The sequence below is a fragment of the Zootoca vivipara genome, chromosome 7 (assembly GCF_965207765.1).
Source record: "Zootoca vivipara chromosome 7, rZooViv2.hap1.1, whole genome shotgun sequence".
Classification (NCBI taxonomy): Eukaryota; Metazoa; Chordata; class Lepidosauria; order Squamata; family Lacertidae; genus Zootoca; species Zootoca vivipara.
Window position 1 is genome coordinate 50,024,073 of NC_142590.1, and position 17,899 is coordinate 50,041,971.

The window sequence follows — 17,899 nt, forward strand, 5'->3', positions numbered from 1 at the left end:
TGACCTCAAAAAACCTTCGCTCGTCATTATGCAACTGGTGCATTACTGTGCAGATATTAGTGAAAGAAGCACTACTTTAATGGAAAATTAACCAGACTCTAAACTCAGGAAATGCCCATTTGGGGCATGGTTTTGCTGAAATGCCATGCAAACCATAATGACACAAGAGTGCACAAGTTGTGTTAGCATTCAACACCGTTGTTCGATGCAATTTAGAGTGCGCCGATGCCACAGTTTCACTATTGTTTAAGCATTATAATAACCACTGAAATTTCCCTAACTTTGTAGCTTTTGCACTTCTGCAACAGTAATTACTTAGAATCATAGAATCATAGAGTTGGAAGAGACCACAAGGGCCATCCAGTCCAACCCCCTGCTGAGCAGGAAACACCATCAAAGCATTCCTGACAGATAGCTGTCAAGCCTCCGCTTAAAGACCTCCATCCACCACACTCCTTGGCAGCAAATTCCCCTGTCAAACAGCTCTTACTAATGTTTCTAATGTTTAGGTGGAATCTTCTTTCTTGTAGTTTGAATCCATTGCTCCGTGCCCACTTCTCTGGAGCAGCAGAAAACAACCTTTCTCCCTCCTCTATATGACATCCTTTTATATATTTGAACATGGCTATCATATCACCCCTTAACCTTCTCTTCTCCAGGCTAAACATACACAGCTCCCTAAGCCGTTCCTCATAAGGCATCGTTTCCAGGCCTTTGATAATTTTGGTTGCCCTCTTCTGGACACGTTCCAGCTTGTCCGTATCCTTCTTGAACTGTGGTGCCCAGAACTGGACACAGTACTCCAGGTGAGGTCTGACCAGTGGTACAGTTACTTCCCTTGATCTAGATGCTATACTCCTTCTTCTCGTGTAAAGTTCAGCCAAAACTAAGAAACACACTTTATACTTTGAGTGGCAGCACGATCCTCTGCGTGTTTACTAAGAAGCAAGTCCCACTGTGTTTAATGAGACTTATTCCCATATACAGTAAGTGTGAACAGGATTTCTGACTTCTTCCTTTCTGCTTGGGTGCAGAATAGGATTAAGTGTTCATGCATTCCTTACCTCTCAACTGATCAAATGATGGAAAGATGGTCCCAAGTCTATATTTTTCAGTAAGGAAATCCTGACTATCCCATTTCTCTGAGGCCAGGATGCTAGTTCATGTGGGAAAGGCTACATAGCATCCATTGATCTGTGGCCTATACACCTGTTGAGTCACTTGCCCTAGTAGACGAGCTACTCTCCCCTTCTCAGGTGCCTTCAGCAGGGCAGGCAACTCCACTTGCTCCCTAGTTCAAACCCTCCTTTTCAAAACGGCTCTAGCAATGTATCCGCAAGAGAATCTAGCAACCACCCAGCAAAAACAGTGCATTTTCCAGACCAATGGTTTTTAGAAGAACATTTATTATTATTAGCAGGATTTTCCAGGTGCATTAAAAGACACCCCCCACAATGTTACTTCATTGCGCCATTTCAAAATTCATCCCGTCTTCACAACTCTTGTTAGCAAAGAACACCACATTTGCTGACCTCCATTTCAAGTAGCACCTTCAACTGCATCTTAGCTAGGCCAGCTGTGGCTTGTCATGATGAGGTTAGTATATGCAAGGACCATTCAGCAATACAGAAGGGGGAAAGAATGCCTGGATGTGGCATGCAATGAACCTAATTGTCCAGCAATTTGGTCTCCGTTCTTCATTGGCTAGAGCCAGTATCATCTGGTTTGACAAGGTGTGCGGTTGGCCTCTCACTTTAAATATATCCCTAATTTGAGAAATCCATCTAAAATACTGCAGCCGCCCCACAAGGTGTTTTGGGAACCAACACACCTTGTTTTGCTGGGTGGCATGGAATGTGGCCAACAGGCAAGGCAAAACTGATGAGCTGATCTCTGCCAGACCTGTATGAAAGAACTGGGGTGTGCAATGTTTCAGTTATTCCTTCAAACTAGGAGTCAGCCATTGCTAAGAGAAGGGACCTCACCCATGATCCTCCAGATGTCGTGGACTACAGCTTGCCACATCTCTGAACATCAGCCATACTGGCTGGGATTGGGGGGAGTTGTGGGACCACAGGTTCCCCAAGCCTGCCTTGCTAGGTCTTCCTTAGATACAACTGGAAAGGGCCAGCTCCACCTGGATACTGGAGAACTTTGCCTTATTTCTCTCAGATTGGAGACAGTGGTACAGTTCACTGCCTGCAGAATTGCAGGAAAGCAGTGAACTGATGTAGTCTTTGTCTCTTGGTCTCTCACTCCTATGAACCAGGCCATGATCGCAGATCCTTGGAGGTGGTGTGGCCCCAACTGCCTCGTTCCATCAGCACTAGGATTCTTACTTTCCCGCTCTTCTCCCCATGCATGTCCCACACCCTCCTCAAAACTGCTGCGGAGGGTCCGGAGAAGCCCCAGAACAGGGGGCACACAGGTAGAAGAGGGGGTGAAATCCCATTATGCAAGTGGAAATCCTTGTGCTAACAGGATGAGGACATTAGCACTACACTGGATTCCACCCAGGGAAGTAGCAAAGATGCAGTGAACTGGGCACAAATTCTGATGTACAAGTTCGAATCCTGCAAAGTTTACTACGTTGCCTGGGGCTGATGGGAGTTGGAGTCCAGCGACATCTGAAAATTCACAGGTTCACCACCTCTGCTTTAAGGAGCTGCAAATACTGTGGGCCAGACTAAGCAAAGACTGGCTCCGGTAGCTATGTCAGCCTAAGTTGCTCTCCGTACCCCTGTAGCTATGCACACCTTTAGGTAGGATGCAGAGTCGCAGTTCTAAGCCCAGTTACTCAGAAAGTGAGCTCAGTTGAAATGAGTGGAATAGTCACCCAACCAAACATGCATACTATAGCATTCCAGTATTGTCAAGTAGTTTCAGGTTGAACTTGGTGACAAGTTGAAGGCATATTCACATACCTGGCTGAGATGCTAGTCCAGGCATCCCCAAACTGCGGCCCTCCAGATGTTTTGGCCTACAACTCCCATGATCCCTAGCTAACAGGACCAGTGGTTGGGGAAGATGGGAATTGTAGTCCAAAACATCTGGAGGGCCGCAGTTTGGGGATGCCTGTGCTAGTCAGTTATCAAGCAATATACTTTTGCGTATTGTACAACAGTCACATGATACGAAAGCTCAGTCACTTATTAGCTGAGCTCCAAGAGGCATATCACACCATCGTGTTTCATCCAGTTGTAGCAACTGATAAAAATGGCTTTGTGAATCAGACTCATACAAATGATCTCTCCTCCTTCATTTACACACCCACAAAGAACCATACAATCACACCTGAAGCTAGATGCCAAGAAGTAAGAGCTCTGTTAGAATGGACTCTCCAGGCCTTTTTATTGAGAGGGACCTTAGAGTACATGACATGCTTTGCATGCAGAAAATTTCAGGCTGTATCCTGGCATCTCCTCTCTTTTCCTTTTTTTAAAGAATCAGTTAGCAGGTGATAGGAAATACTTCTGTCTGCGGACCATTGCCAGTCACAATTCTGGGCAAGGTGACTTGACCTGATAAAGGGCAGCTTCCTATGTTTCTAATCTAACCAGAATGGCCACAGTGGTCAGGGGGAGCAAGAAAGAGGGGGAGACTTTCACCTTTGTCTTTCACGCACCCCAAACACAGCAAGATAAAGAAACAAATCACAAGTAGCATAGGAGAATGGAAATCGGGAGCAAATATTCTTATGAGGCAGCCATCAAAGGAGAAGGCTTATCAGAACAGGGGTACTCAATCATGGAAAACAGAAAGGCAAAAAAGGGCTGCTGCCTGAAGGTGTGGGCTGCTCAGAATCTTTCCTGGGTGGGTCTGTCAGCAGATCTCTGGTATCTTTGGCACCTGGTTGTGCTTTGAAAAAACACAAGAGGGGGGTCAGCTGAAGAGAAGAGGAACCTGCCCTGGTTCCATGCAACAGAAACAGGAATGAATGCAGCACGCTACCAAGACACATGTGCAAAACTCAAAATGCAGCTATCGTGGGGGGTCCAGTCTAATACATATCTCTGATATGCAAGCAGGCCTAGTCAAACAAGTCCTCTGAAGTAGAAAAGAACTAGATAAAATAGCGGCCAATTGCAAAGGTGATTCAGACATTTAAGCTGGCACATTCTACCTGAGAGCCCCTTGCTATTCTATCGTATGCAACAAATAATTCTTAGGAGACATGATGGTGGTTTATTGTATCTGCAGTGCCTGATGTTTTTATGGTTTTTGTGGTTATTGTTGCTTTTCTATTTGTTCCCTTTGTGAATGATGCCATGGCCTTTGGCTAGTGCAATAAAGTTTATGATGAAGTCCTCTGAAGTGCAAGGGCCATAGCTCAGTGGTAGAGCACCTGGTTTGCACACAGGAGGCCCCAAATTCAATCCCAGCACATCTCCAGGTAGTGCTGGGAATGCCCCCCAAAATCTGGAGCTCTGGAGAGCCGATGCCAGTCAGTGTAAACGATACTGAGCTAGATGGACCAATAAGCTGATTTGGTTTATAGTTTCCTATGTCCCTGTCAGGTGGTAGAAGCAGTGGAGACAATGGTGGAAAGAGGGGGCTAAAGCTTTAGATACCCATATGGCACAGAAGAGGCGAATGAGCCTTAATAATGCTGCCTGATCAAAATACTGTGGTTTGCAGAGTTCCAATGGAAGAAAGATATACTGTAATGAACAGAGTTGAAGAACTACAAAAGCAAACACTCACAGAGGCACTCGCTTCGCTTTCACATGCAAATATTTGGTCCACATGCACTTCATTTATTGATTGCTTAATGTAGCTCTTGTGCACTGAGTTTCTATAGAGACTCACATCACTCTCCCTAGTCAGTCATTCGTTTTCTCTCCATCATCCTTACAAACAAGCCATTTCAGTTTGCTTGACATTTCAGGTGGGCACAACCAATTCTTTGACCAACACAACTGTTTGTATTCCGAGCCACTAAGCTCCAGAGTCTGTACCAAGGGAGCACAATTTCATGTTTTGGGATCGTCTAAAGGAATTCAGTAACTTTGCAGGCCTTTGCTTATCTTGCACAATTTGTCAGCTTTCAAGATACAGGTGTGGTTTGGTTGTTGTTGTTTTTACATTATCCGGGTTTTCAAGATCCAGGTTTTTATCAGCATTTTGGGGTAAAGAATGGGTTGACAGTGGAGAATGCAGACACCTTGTCACCAATTCACAAGCAGAATAGGAAGCCTGGGAATGACTTCCAGGCACAGTCCTGCAAATAAATAGGGCCCCCATTTGTGGTGCACAGAGCACAGACAAGAGGGAGGATGATCACAGGCGAGTCATTGAGTGGAATGAGGTTTCATGACAGTATGCCATGCTTGACCCTAGCAAAGCTTAAAGAGAGGGAAAGTAGGGAAAGAAATCAGACGTGCTCCACATTCCTGAAAGGGTGAAAACAGGGGGTTGTGGAAATAAACTGCAACCTCCCAAGAGCATTATTGCTTGGGCAAGATTTGCACCACCATCTACAGAATTTTCAGCCACTGGCCATGCTACAGTGCTATTCCCAGCAGACTGGCAAACTCACTAAAAGGGCAGAAAGGGAAATGGGCAGGCATGCTCATGAACAGACATAGGCATGCATGCACACCTATAAATATGTTGGATCAAATACTGCTATAAACTGTTGAGCCAATAAGGCCCGGCCTTCCTAAGTGCATTGCCCCAATTGCTATGCCTCTGCCGCCGGGGAAGCGGGGGGAAGCACGGAGCATAGGGGTACCTGGAAGTCAGCTCTTTAAGCGCAGTCTTTATTTCTTCAGGGTGGCTAATCTGTTTGCACCCAAGGCAAGGCAGGCAGACAGAGATTGAAGCTGCCTTACCTGCAGTGTTGTGAACAGGTACCTTATCTGCAGAGGCCTGAGCAGCATTGCTGTGCTTGTTTATTGCTTTGGAGTAAGCTGCCAAGCGATGGCGTGCAGGTGTTTTTGAGACGGGAGGCTTCTTTGGGACGGGTAGCTTGGAGAAGAAGGGATGCTTATGGGCTGAAAGGGGTTTGGGCATGGAGGGAGGTTTAGCTGTCGATGGAGGTTTAGGGGTGGATGCAGGTTTAGGGACCAAGGGTACCTTTCGGGTAGATTGCACTGGTGTGGGGAGAGTTGAAGGTGGCTCAGGTTTTTTAATGGTGGCTTCAGGTGTGGCTAAGCCACCAGACGAAGGGAATCCTGAGGAAGTGGCTTTTTCAGTTCTTGATTCTGGGGAGGCAGGACGAAGAGTTGTAACTCCCATTGTCACCAAAGAGGAAACAGTTGCATCTGAGTTTGACAAGTCTGAAGTTAGCTCTAGCGAAGAGGTTGGCCCTTCAGCTGTTGGAGAGTCAGATTCTGCTCCTGTTTGGGGACTGTCTGGCGTATCAGGTGCTGAATCTGGTGTGGTTTCCAGAGCTGGGCTTGCAGTCAAGACACCTGTTGGCTCCAGCTTAGGAGATGCGGTGGCGTCTCCCATGTCGACATCAGATTCTGGTGGGGGGAAAGAGAGACCAGCAGAGCAATCAGCAAACAGATGCACAAAGCCATACCCTCCTCCCAGAAAACCAGTGAGAACGGAAGGCTGATATTTCACTTTTGCACAGAAGGTGAGCCCTACTTTGAAACCAAGTGTGGCCAGGGTCACAGGTAGCAGATTCTAGATGCCATCAAAGGGCAGCACATTGCCACCCGTTTCTTCATAACTTGGACTGGAATGTGATTTGAATTATCTCCCAAAGGTGCAAAAGCATCTTGGGCAGAACTCAGTGAAATGGCATACATAGCATAGCACTCAAGACATAAGACACCCCAAGTGGAGACAGAATGTATGAAAGGAATGTCATGGCTTGCAGTGCCATCCCTACTATTAGGGTGAGGAGGTCTGTTTCAGATGGAGCAGCATTAGGGGGCAGCCAATGGTCAATTCATAAACTACAATGCCCAGAATTCTTTGAGGGGGGAAATCTGTTCCAAATGTGCTTTAAAGGTGTAGTGTGTACATTGCCTGTATTTGCATGGAGTGGCATAACCATCCATCTGGGGACCAATAAAGGCTAAGACCTCTAGCTTAGGCTCAAGGTGTGTGTGTGCTGCATGAATTCATATAAGCCAAAGTGCCACTTCCTGGTGCTATGGTAAGGAAAAGAGAAGCTAGCATGTTTTAAACACACTGCCATCACCCTGGGAGAAGAAGGGGATTAATGCTGGCAGGTCCTTGTGTATAATGGTGGTGCACTGAAGGCAGGAGACAGGTGTTTGCAGCTGAAAGGGAAACTGTTCCTCCAAGCATTTTTGCCCATCCTTGGCAAAGCAGCAAAACAAGAGGGAAGAAGGAATTTACTTCTCCTGTTGGAGAACAGCTTTGACAAGGATAATCATTGGGTGAAGGCAGCCAAGGAAATCACTACACTCCTGGGCGGCTGGATAATCTGCAACTGTCAGCCAGTGGAAATTTATTTCACGGTAATCCTGAGCGGCATTAATTTGGGGTGCAGATAAGGAGCTCTCTGCCTTATCTGCTGGCTCCTCTAGTTCCACTCGCTTACCACAGAGAGAGTCCTTACAGGAATAGCCATCTGGGCACATGGAACATGGAGCCCCTTCCTTGTACGGTTTGCGTCCCTTTACGTTCCCCCTGGAAGTGAAAAGACCCAGGCGTTACTCAAAAAAGGACTGGGCATTTCCCTAAGGAAGGAGAGCGTTGACACAATAGAAATAAGAATTTCATTAAATTTTTTGTTGCTCCCCCCACATTGACAGCTGCACCTAAGAACACACTATGATCACCGTTGAGTTCATCTCTCCAGCTCATCACTCGGAAGATGGAAGGTGGCCAGCTCAGCTAAAGAGGATGCTTTGAGGGACTGCCAAAAAGCATCAACTATTTGGTGCCTAGTTACAGGTAGGTAGCCGTGTTGGTCTGAGTCGAAGCAAAATAAAAAAATTCCTTCAGTAGCACCTTAAAGACCAACTAAGTTTATATTTTGGTATGAGCTTTCGTGTGCATGCACACTTCTTCAGATACACATCTGAAGAAGTGTGCATGCACACGAAAGCTCATACCAAAATATAAACTTAGTCTTTAAGGTGCTACTGAAGGAATTTTTTTATTTGGTGCCTGTTTGTGGCTTTTTTGTCCTGGATTCTAGAGCCAGTAGCCCTTATGATGATGTTTGGAAGTTGCCATTTTAAAATGAAGTAAAGGAAGGCAGAGAGAGGACAAAGATCATCGGGAACATACTGACCAATTTGACCCCATTTTCAGAAACTCGCAGCTCTGTAAGTCCTGGAATTAATACAAAAACCTGATGCCAAGAGTAACTGCAGTTTAACTAAGGTTGATTCCTGAAGTGGATCTTCATTATCTTGTATATTTACAGCACCTGTTAACTCCTGCCCGAAGTACACATACAATGAAATCCAAGTAACTGTTCGCTGCCTTGATCTGTAACTATTGCTATTATGGTGTCCCTTTACCTACCCCAGATACTGATGGCCAGCAGTCCTCATAATCTCTTGCCATGCTGCCTGGTCTTGATGGGAGTGGAATATCTGGAAGGCTCTACTTGGACTATCCTTGCTATAATTCCTTGTTCACAATACTATGACACCCCACCCCCAAATGATGAGAGAACAGCAAAACTCTGCAGCCAAGCTGCCAAGAACATAATGCAACAGTTCTGAAGGAGTAGTACTGGCTGTCAATAGGCTACTGTGCTTTGGGTGGAGGGTGGAACAGATGAATCTGTCAGTTTCAGTTTTTCTCAGTTTCTCATTTTCCTCTTCATCAGTCCTTCGCACTTCCATATCAGTTTGTGATTTCCCCCCCCCCCAGCAAAAAAACAAGTCTTCATGAGCATTTCTCCTAATGTACACATTATTAAATTTGCTTAATGTACACATTTTTTGTAAACCAACTTTCCCTTCTATAATATGCTATTTTCATTAAAATATGCATTTCTATGTACACTTAACCTCAGTACGTTCATTACTTGGCTGTAAACTGCATTGCAAAATTAGGAGAACTGCAAATTGCAAAAGGCATCTGGGTTTGGGTTTGGGAGATTCACTTGTCAATGCAAACTGGATTGAATTTCTCCCCCCACCCATAGTGCTTGTAGTGATATTTAAAACCCTACATAGCTTAGGAGCTGGACACTTGGTGAAATGCCTTCTCCCATAACAGACCTCCCTATCTGCTAAGACCAAGGGGGGCACCCTCTTGCCACTGCCATAGTTTTGGGAAATTTGGTACTATGCATTACCACCCACCAGAAGAGCTCAGGGCGGCTCACAGCAATCTATATATATAAAAATGTAAACTGGCCATGTCCGTTAGTATCCACTTTTCACCAAAACCATTCAAATTTTGACACAATGCCACATGCAAATATGAGAGTGACCCCGTACCGTTTTCAAAGACAGATGTCACACCTGTGCTAGGTAAAAAACCCAAAACCCCGTGTTTCGAAACACACCACTCTGACGAAAAGGCATGCTGGGAAAAGAACCAGGTTGCAAACCAGCGCCCTCTAGCGGTGGCTACACTAGTACTGCACCTATAAAACCTTCCCTCTCAACAGCACCTCGGCTCCCGTTTACATACTAGACCAAAGCCTTTACAGACTAGGCCGAATGGAGGTACTGACTCGCCTGGGTGGGGGTTGGGGGGAAGAGGGAGGAGGGGACGGGATAGGTCAGGACATGGTGGGACCAGTCACAGGGATGAGCCGGGGGTGGGGGGGAAGAGGGGGCTTGATACATCATGGGTCAGGACAGGCTGGGGGTCACAGGGATAAGCCGGGGCGTGGGGGAGGAGGAGGCGGGATACGTCATGGATCGGCACAGGGTGGGGGGAATCACACGGATGAGCCACAGCAACGCATGGCCGGGCCAGCTAGTGTAAAATAAAACATCAAAAACAGCTGAAAATAAATGGCAGCAACTGCACAAGCAGGAAGAATCAACATGGTTCAAAGCACACATTCCAGCCAGGCAAAAAAAACACTCAGGAAAAAACCCTCCGCCCCAACAAAATGAAACTTACGGTGGCTCATAGTTGCAGACTACCAAATGCATGTCGGTGTCATTCAGGGATTCCAGGGTTTTGCAGAACACCGTCCCACAGCCCACACGCTCACTAGTTGCCCAGACCACCTACAGCAGTAAAGAAGAGCAAGTTCTGTTTGCTATTGCAGTCAGAAAAAGAATGGACCGATGTTGCCACCCTAGTCTTTAAGCATTTGTATTGAAGCCACTGGTCCCCTGATGGCAGCACAGCCCAGGGGACTTCGCGGGTGACATCTTTAATGCTATCTCAGCCATGAATTAAAACTGAAGCCAAGACACCCTCCACCTTTTGGACCCAAACAATAGAGCCCCATCACTATAGAGTCTGTTCATTTTAGGAATGATATGGGGATGTACACGAGAAGAGCCTGCTGGACCAGGCCAACTTCATTTACTTCAACATCCTGAGGTAAAACACAGCCATCATGGCTAATACCCTCAGCTCTTCCCAGGATGACATAATCCAGAGGTTTTCATCCTTTTCGAGCTCATGGCTCCCTTGGCCAACTACATTCTTTCTGTGGCACCCCTGCGGGGCTCAGGGACCCAGTTATGTCACCCCTTGCCGGCAGAGCTGGCAGCCCCTCACCCTTTTTTGAACACCCTCCCTTGTGGAATGTTCCCTCAGCCTTCTCTCCTTGAGAGTCCTCTGGGCAGATGCTGCTGCCGCCACCCCTGATCTCTGAGCTGCCCCCACCCCCACCCCAAAGAGAGGTGCCTCCTCACACTGCCCCACAAGGGCCTGGGACTTGTCTGTCCATTCCCAACAGCGAGGGCAGGTGGACTGGCTGGCTGGGCTCCCTCGCCCACTTGCTCTCTTACTCCAAGGCTGCTTCAGCTCTTGGCAACCAGCACCCCTGGCCCGGGCCAGAGGCACCATTCACCTAGGGAGCTTGTAGCCAAGCTGCTGCAACAAACAGTTGTGCAAGCTTTTGGGAGGCAGAGACTTGAGAGGGTATCAGAGGAGGGAGGGAAGGAAAGAGGGACAGAGGCCAGTGTTGCCCGCGGGACCCCTGACCATCATTCAAGGCACCCCGGGGTGCTATGGCACACTGGTTGAAAACCACTGATATAATCAGGTACCTGTGTATAGTGACCACACATCTGCCCTTCTTGGCAGGTTAATGTTGTCATATTATAAAAGGCGTACTCGTTGTACCACTCATCCACCGCCATCTTCACATCCAGGTCGCCAGACATGGCAAAGAGGTTCTCGCCTCGCCGTCCGCGCGCCGCATTGTGTTCCCAGGTGCATTTTGTTGCGTAGTCCTTGGCAAAGGCTTCTAGCTCTGGATCCCAGCTCTGAAATTAGGACAAAGCAGGACGTCACCATCATGCAGAACGGCTTCTCATACAGGCCAACCGCAGGAGTGCTTCCCGCTGGAATTTGGTCAGCGTGCCTGGCCGGCCTAGCAATAGGAAGGCCTGGAGCTCAGCCCAAGGCGAGGGAGCTGTTGTCATCAGAAGGAAAAATGGGAGTCAGTCCTCCAGGCAGCTTTTCCAGCTTCAGCTATAAATGGTTTTCACATGTACCTTTCCTAATTAGCTAAGGTATCCAGCAGCAATACACACTTGTTTAGAGACCTCTGAGTGGTTCAAGGCAGCTGTAAGGCACAATCACAATCATTTCTGGCTATTTGGAGACCACTGGACCTCTTCAGGTGCCTTTGCAAATACCAGTCCAAGGCAAATCCGTCTGCAATATCCACGAATAGTGAAAATATTGCAGCATCACTCAACCTGCTTTTCTGCTGAAATGGTTGAACCACAGACAACACAAGATGTTTCCCAACATTACACTCTACAGTATATTCATTTACATAAATAAATTTAAATAAATAAATTTAAAGTAGCAAAACATTGGTGTTCAGCTGGCTCTTTTCTTTTAGATGTGGCAAAACATTTTTAAGCCAGGGAGCTTTAAACATTATGCAGGATGAAGAGCTAAAATTATGGGGCAGCCACTCTAGACTGCAAGTTGGAGATTACATTTTTTTAAGGCTCCAACTCTTGGTTTGCAATAAACTAGTACACCAGCAAAACAGAACTAGTGCTGTCCTCGCTCTGATGACCTAGCTTACTACAAAAAAATTGGTTTTAAAAAATTACTTATTGTTTATTAACTGCATTTATAGCCTGTTCTTCAGCCAGAAATGCTCCCAGAGTGGTTTGTGTCAACAAAAATGACACCGTCTCTGCCTTCATGACTCAAAAGGAAAAGGGGGTGAGGAGGGAAGAGGAAAAACCAAGCAAACTAAGGCACAACATTCTTAATGTTACAAAAGATCTTATAACAGCCAGCTAGGATGAAAAGGGGCTTCTCGGAGTTCAAAAGGCAGGCCTGTCAGACCCCAGAGAAATAGTCTGGTGACCAGATGGAATCTGCCAGCTTCTTATCACTCCTGTCACTAGAGGTAGACCTGTTGCGGTGGGCAGCTGACTCCACCACTCCCCATGCCCTGAGCAGATTGTTTGCTGCTCTTCCTCACAGGGCAGTTGTTTCTGAAATCCTCCGTGAGGATGTTATGTGGAGGGGCGTTTAAAAAATGCTTCCCAGATGTCATAATCCAGTACGTCAGGGAGAGGGCTGCCATCCAGGACTCTCACAGCCTACCACTTCATTTGGCATAATGTGCAGGATGGGCTCGGACGCCAGTAGCAGAGCTGAGGTACAAAGCCCCCTCTCTCCCTTACAACCCTGCTAAGAGGAAGGTACAGTAAATATGCAGAACTCCTCCCTACTGTGAGGATAAAGTCATGCCCAGTTTAACAGCTGTGCTTGGCCAGAGCCAATGCAAACATCTGGAAAGCTCGTTACTTAACAGAGACCAACAGCTGCTTGCCAACAGATCCCTCTACTGCCGCGATAGACAGTCCCTTCTTATCCAGCTGCGTCCACAGGCTACTTTAGCAGCAGCAGTTGCTAAGCAGGAAGAGCAGGGAGCGTTTATGTACAAGAGAGTGCAGTTAGGGAAGATTACAGTACAAAACTGAGGCAATATTTTCTTCTTCTTCAAAGGAGCTGCCAGTGCTTCTGAGCGCTGCCATCCAAAACAGTCGAGCAAAAGCAACAGGCAGCCTTGACTAACAAATTCTGAGGCCCACCCCTCTAAGACATCTTGGAGCGAGCCCTTTGCCGCAAGGAATGGTGTGTCATCTATTTGGTCAGGAGGAGAGAGAAGAAATGGTTCCACTTTGCTTCCAAGCGTGAAGCTATTCCTGACACGGAATCCAGCATCCCTATGGTGAATTTCCCACCCTGTTCTGGCCGCAGGTTTCGTTGAACTCAACACACACACTGAGTTTCCTCTCAGCTTTCCAATGTGACAGGCAGGATTGGGGAGTTCCACAAAACAATGCAGACTGAAGGGTGGGAATCTCAGCACAGAGCTAGGAACAATGCACAATGGAATTGTATGACTATGTCCATGTAGAGGAAGGTAGGGGGGGGAGCCCTGCTGAGTCAGACCAAGGGCCTACTAGTCCAACATCCTGTTACCCAAAACGACCAAACAGATTGTTCCGCAAAGTCCACAAACAGGACATGCAGACAATAGCCGTGCATGAATTCATACACCTCTAAGTTGTCCCCACTTTTCTCTAAACTAAATTGCGCCAAAAATTGTAACCTTTCCTTGTTGGAAGCTGCTCCAGCCCCTGGAACGCTTTGGCTGCCCTCATCTATACCTTTCCCTGTCCTACAATATCCTTTTTGGAGGGGCAACAGCTTGAACTGTGCAGAATATTCCGACAATTTGGCAAAAGGGCAAGCGGTGCAGATCTCTGAGCAGAGGCGTCGTATGCAGAAAAGGTCGCACTCCTGTGAGCAACTGCCCTGCCCCGTACTAACTGCAGCTTCAGGATCAAGTATAAGGGAAGCCCCAGATAAGAGTGCATTGCAGCAACCTCAATGTGAATTTTGGAGAAGGAAAACTCTGGTCCTAAACCTCTGCTGCCTTGTGGGATATCTCCGGGAGAAGAAAACTAAGGAGTAAACCCTGCACAAATCTGGAGCAGAGTCCCTAAGACGGTTGGATGGCGCCTTGTATGCCTCCTTCCGGCAACTCCTGCAGCCAAGCTGGTGCCAAACGTATTGCTCTCGCTTTCCCTTTAGACCTCCCTGTGCACCCTCAGGCAGTCACTCTAGTGCTGCTATGGTTTTTCAGTGGTTTGACTTCACCCCCAGAAGTGCATTCCATTGTCTCTCGAGACTGATGGATGCCAACACCAACATTTTAATGCTATCTATGTTGATATTTCATTTGGTTGATGTCAAAGCAAGATTTAAGTTCCCCATAGCTACTCCATTGTAATATTTGGTGGAGTTTTAAGAAGGAAGGTCTCAGTAAATCAAAGCATTTCAGAGAAGGAGTCTCCTGCGGTTTTTAAATAAACAGCTGGAACTTTATTCAGCCCAAGTGGGATCCAGCAGTAGGTGAAGGCGAACTTCTCTTGAAGGTCACTTTGAGGGTAGCTAGTCTTTTTATTGATCATTATTGTTGTTATTTTATTATTATAATTTATTGCCCGGCCTTCACCCAAATGTCCCAGGGTAGGTTATAATAATTGAAAACAGCTTGAAACAGCTTAAAAGCACAGAAATAAGGTGGGTCCTAAAAATATGCATCTCAAGGGTCAAAAGCCAGGATAAAGGGGTGTGTTTTCAGCATTTGCCAAAACATGTGTAATGAAGATGCCAGACACACCTCTGTGGGGAGCTTTTTGTTGCATGACTTTTGAGGATGCCAAGGAGTGCATACAGAAGCAGAACAGGAATCTTCACGGTCCTGCATTGCAGATGTGAATTTTCAAACTCCCATAGGAATACATGGAGACTTTGCATATAAATACAGCAGAATGGTAGAAATCTCAGCTGCTAAAATGGACTCTCCTGTCGCAACTCTACACCACTTCATGGAAAATACCGTTTTTGAATGCATCAACATGTGGAAGTTTTTTTAAAAAAACTTTTTGCCAATAAAAAGGTAGCCTGTCAGGGTAAAAGTTCAAGTTCCTTTATGTCCTAGTTTTCTATTTGCAGGGAGTTGATTATGCAAAGATCTGTTGTAAAAAGTGATTCGTCCACCTGTAGTCTGGAGTGACATAATCCATTCTCAGAACCATATTCATCAACCTGGTGCCTTCCAGATGTTCTGAACTAGCGCTTTCATCAAGCTTAGCCACCAGAACCATGCTGGCTGTGGCTGTTGGGAGATAGAGTCAAAAATATCTGGAGGGCACCAGGTTGTCAAAGACTGCTTTAGAACTTGCCACTTCATTTGCACCTCATTCTGCTACAAGGATGGAAGCCGCTCTCAATTGTGGTTCTCTCCATTTCTCATTTTCCCAATCTTAAATCCAGTTCTCCACATTTTGCAGCTATTGGGAATTTTTAAAATAAAAAAATAATCAGCATTTTGGGTGCAGGTTTCTCCTAATATATGGATTTTTATATGGTTTTTTTTAAAACAAAAACAAAACTAATGTGCACTTTTTGCAAGCATTTTTTCCTAACCTCGTGCATTCTTGTGTGCTATTTTCATCAATATATTCATTTTTACACACACTTTCCCCTAATAGATGCATTTTTATTTTTAAAAAAACTGTTTGGTGAAATTCAGATACGTGCAAATTTCAAAGGCTAGCTGCATTTCGGTTCACAGGTTATTTCTCAAAGTGCAAACCTGGATAGATTTGACTTCGAATGAGACCTGATGATGTCATATGTGGGCATGGTTTGGAGAAAACAACTACCTTAATTATGCCCACAGTCCCCACCTCCATGGCCTTATGTCAGGCATAGGCAAACTCCGGCCCTCCAGATGTTTGGGACTACAATTCCCATCATCCCTGACCACTGGTCCTGTTAGCTAGGGATGATGGGAATTGTAGTCCCAAACATCTGGAGGGTCGGAGTTTGCCTATGCCTGCCTTATGTTCTTGTTTTGGCTGCTGCATCCACAATGCAGGTTACCCAGAATGCAGTGCTGGTAGCAGCACCTGGCACCTATGAGCCTTTCCAAGACCACTCACTTCCTGCCTGCTATAATATGGTAGCACAGAGTATTACAGAATATGCAGTTCTTTCAATGGCTATTACAACTGCCCTGGACCTGAAAGCACTCTCCTCCTATAGTACAACATATCCCTTCACTTAAACAATATTATGACGCCCCTCCCCTTTTGATCCCGGAGAAAGTTTTGGCAGGTTGCAGGAGGCAGTTAAGTCAGGTGGACTTCACACTTGGGTTTTGATCTGTGCTGGCAGAGGAAGCTGGGGGTTTGGGAGGCTGGCCGCTCATTTTGAGAAGGGTCTTCCAAACTACCAAGGTTGTCTCCAATTCCTTCAATTTGCCGGACTCTATGCTAATAAACATGGCGTCTGGGTCAAGAGGGAAGGTCCGCTGCCGCCATCTGTGGTGGTGAAAAAATATAATTTCGGAAAGGAATGAAAGGTCCTACTGTTACTGCTAAAAAGTAAGCCCAGACCAGAATGCTGAAGGCAACACCAATTGGCCATTTGCAAACAAGGCTGTCAGATTTGGGGGCCTTGGAGAGAATAGCCTAGCTCAGTGGTTCCCAATTGGGGGTCCACATAATCTACCCAGAAGGTCTGTGGCACCATTCACATAACAAAAACATTTTCAAAAGTAGGGAGTCCATGGCTTGACTTTTGAAAAACAAGGGGTCCACAGTACTTCGCTAATTGGGAACCACTGGTCTAGCTCAGAGTTTTCTGGGGAGAAGGTGTTACCATTAAAACTATTAGGTCTGTGGTGCAATCGTTCCCAGTTTTCTTGATCAAAATAGCTTTGAAAGGTTGGAAGAACAGACGGTCAGCTCCCGGGACACTAATGTCTCCCCCTCTGGGGCAGCCCTCTGTATAATTTTTGGGAGGGGCTGAAATGGCAGGTCCAGCTTGAGTTTATTATTCCCCTTTTCGTGAACCAGAGCCAGACTCCATATATCCAACAGCTGGTTTTCTTGTTCCATTAGAATATAGTTTGGCAGACATAGCTTAATGTATATATAAAAATTTCCAAGGCAACCAGTTCTGCTGATCCAAACAAAATTGAAAAGTGTGACTTCAGAGAAGGGGGGGGGAGATTGGGAACAGAAGAAACAGACTGCAAGTTCTGATGTTAAAGCGGGGGGTGGAAAGCATGGGGAGAAGCCTGAAGCAGATGGAGGTAACTTTTAGCATCCACATTTTGAATAGAGAGGAGCATTTCCAGAAGTAGTACTAGGACTAGGACTACCACGCAGGATACATCTAGGAAGTATAGCATAGGGGCTGACATAACTGAAATTGTTTAAGCCCCACGGTTGCCATGTCACCTGAGCAGATCCCGCTCAGTTCATTTTTTGGACTAGCAGCCATCAGCGCCATTCCCATCTGAATTGCAAGTATAATCAAACACGAGACTCCTGAGACACACCTGATAATCTCAAAAGCCTTCAGCTTGGAAGCAGCCTCACAACATCAGCAGGTCTTTCCCACTCTTCAGGCCAGAAGTGAAACAAAAGATAAACACATTGGCAGGTTTTGTTCCACTAAAAAGCCAAAGGGTCCATCCAGACGAGTAGTTCTTCACATTTTCACAACGTCCTGCTGAAGGCCAGATGGAGCATATTGTTCTGGTAGTTGTTGATCTGCAGCTGCTTCCAGTTTTAAAGCTACTTGTTCTTACCTTAAGGTTTAAATGGCTTACAAGGCCTAGGTACTGCAGAGCTGCCTTTCTCTGCACGTTCCCTCCAGTGTTTTCTGGCCAACATCAGAAGCCACAACTGAGACGGGGTGGGTGGATACAAGAAGCAGGGTCTTTTCAGTCATGGCACCAATGCGTTGA

At 46.3% G+C, this 17,899-nt stretch overlaps 1 protein-coding gene and 1 long non-coding RNA gene across 3 annotated transcripts in view; one reads left to right on the forward strand and one right to left on the reverse strand.

The window, feature by feature from the left end:
• Positions 1 to 1,386: 1,386 nt before the first annotated feature.
• Positions 1,387 to 17,899, reverse strand: part of PI16 (peptidase inhibitor 16) — a 32,664-nt gene continuing 16,151 nt past the window's right edge. For both annotated transcript variants that reach the window (XM_088674151.1, XM_035123173.3), the window contains 4 exons: positions 11,133 to 11,351; positions 10,027 to 10,136; positions 7,526 to 7,614; positions 1,387 to 6,470 (listed from right to left, as the gene is read on the reverse strand). In XM_088674151.1, coding sequence (XP_088530277.1) covers positions 5,629 to 6,470; positions 7,526 to 7,614; positions 10,027 to 10,136; positions 11,133 to 11,351 — 1,260 coding nt within the window. In that variant the 3' untranslated portion in view covers positions 1,387 to 5,628. The remainder of the gene's footprint in view (positions 6,471 to 7,525; positions 7,615 to 10,026; positions 10,137 to 11,132; positions 11,352 to 17,899) is intronic.
• Positions 6,455 to 8,953, forward strand: LOC148685070 (uncharacterized). The gene is made up of 3 exons (XR_015951071.1): positions 6,455 to 6,586; positions 7,740 to 7,881; positions 8,466 to 8,953. It is a non-coding gene; the product is annotated as an uncharacterized LOC148685070 (long non-coding RNA).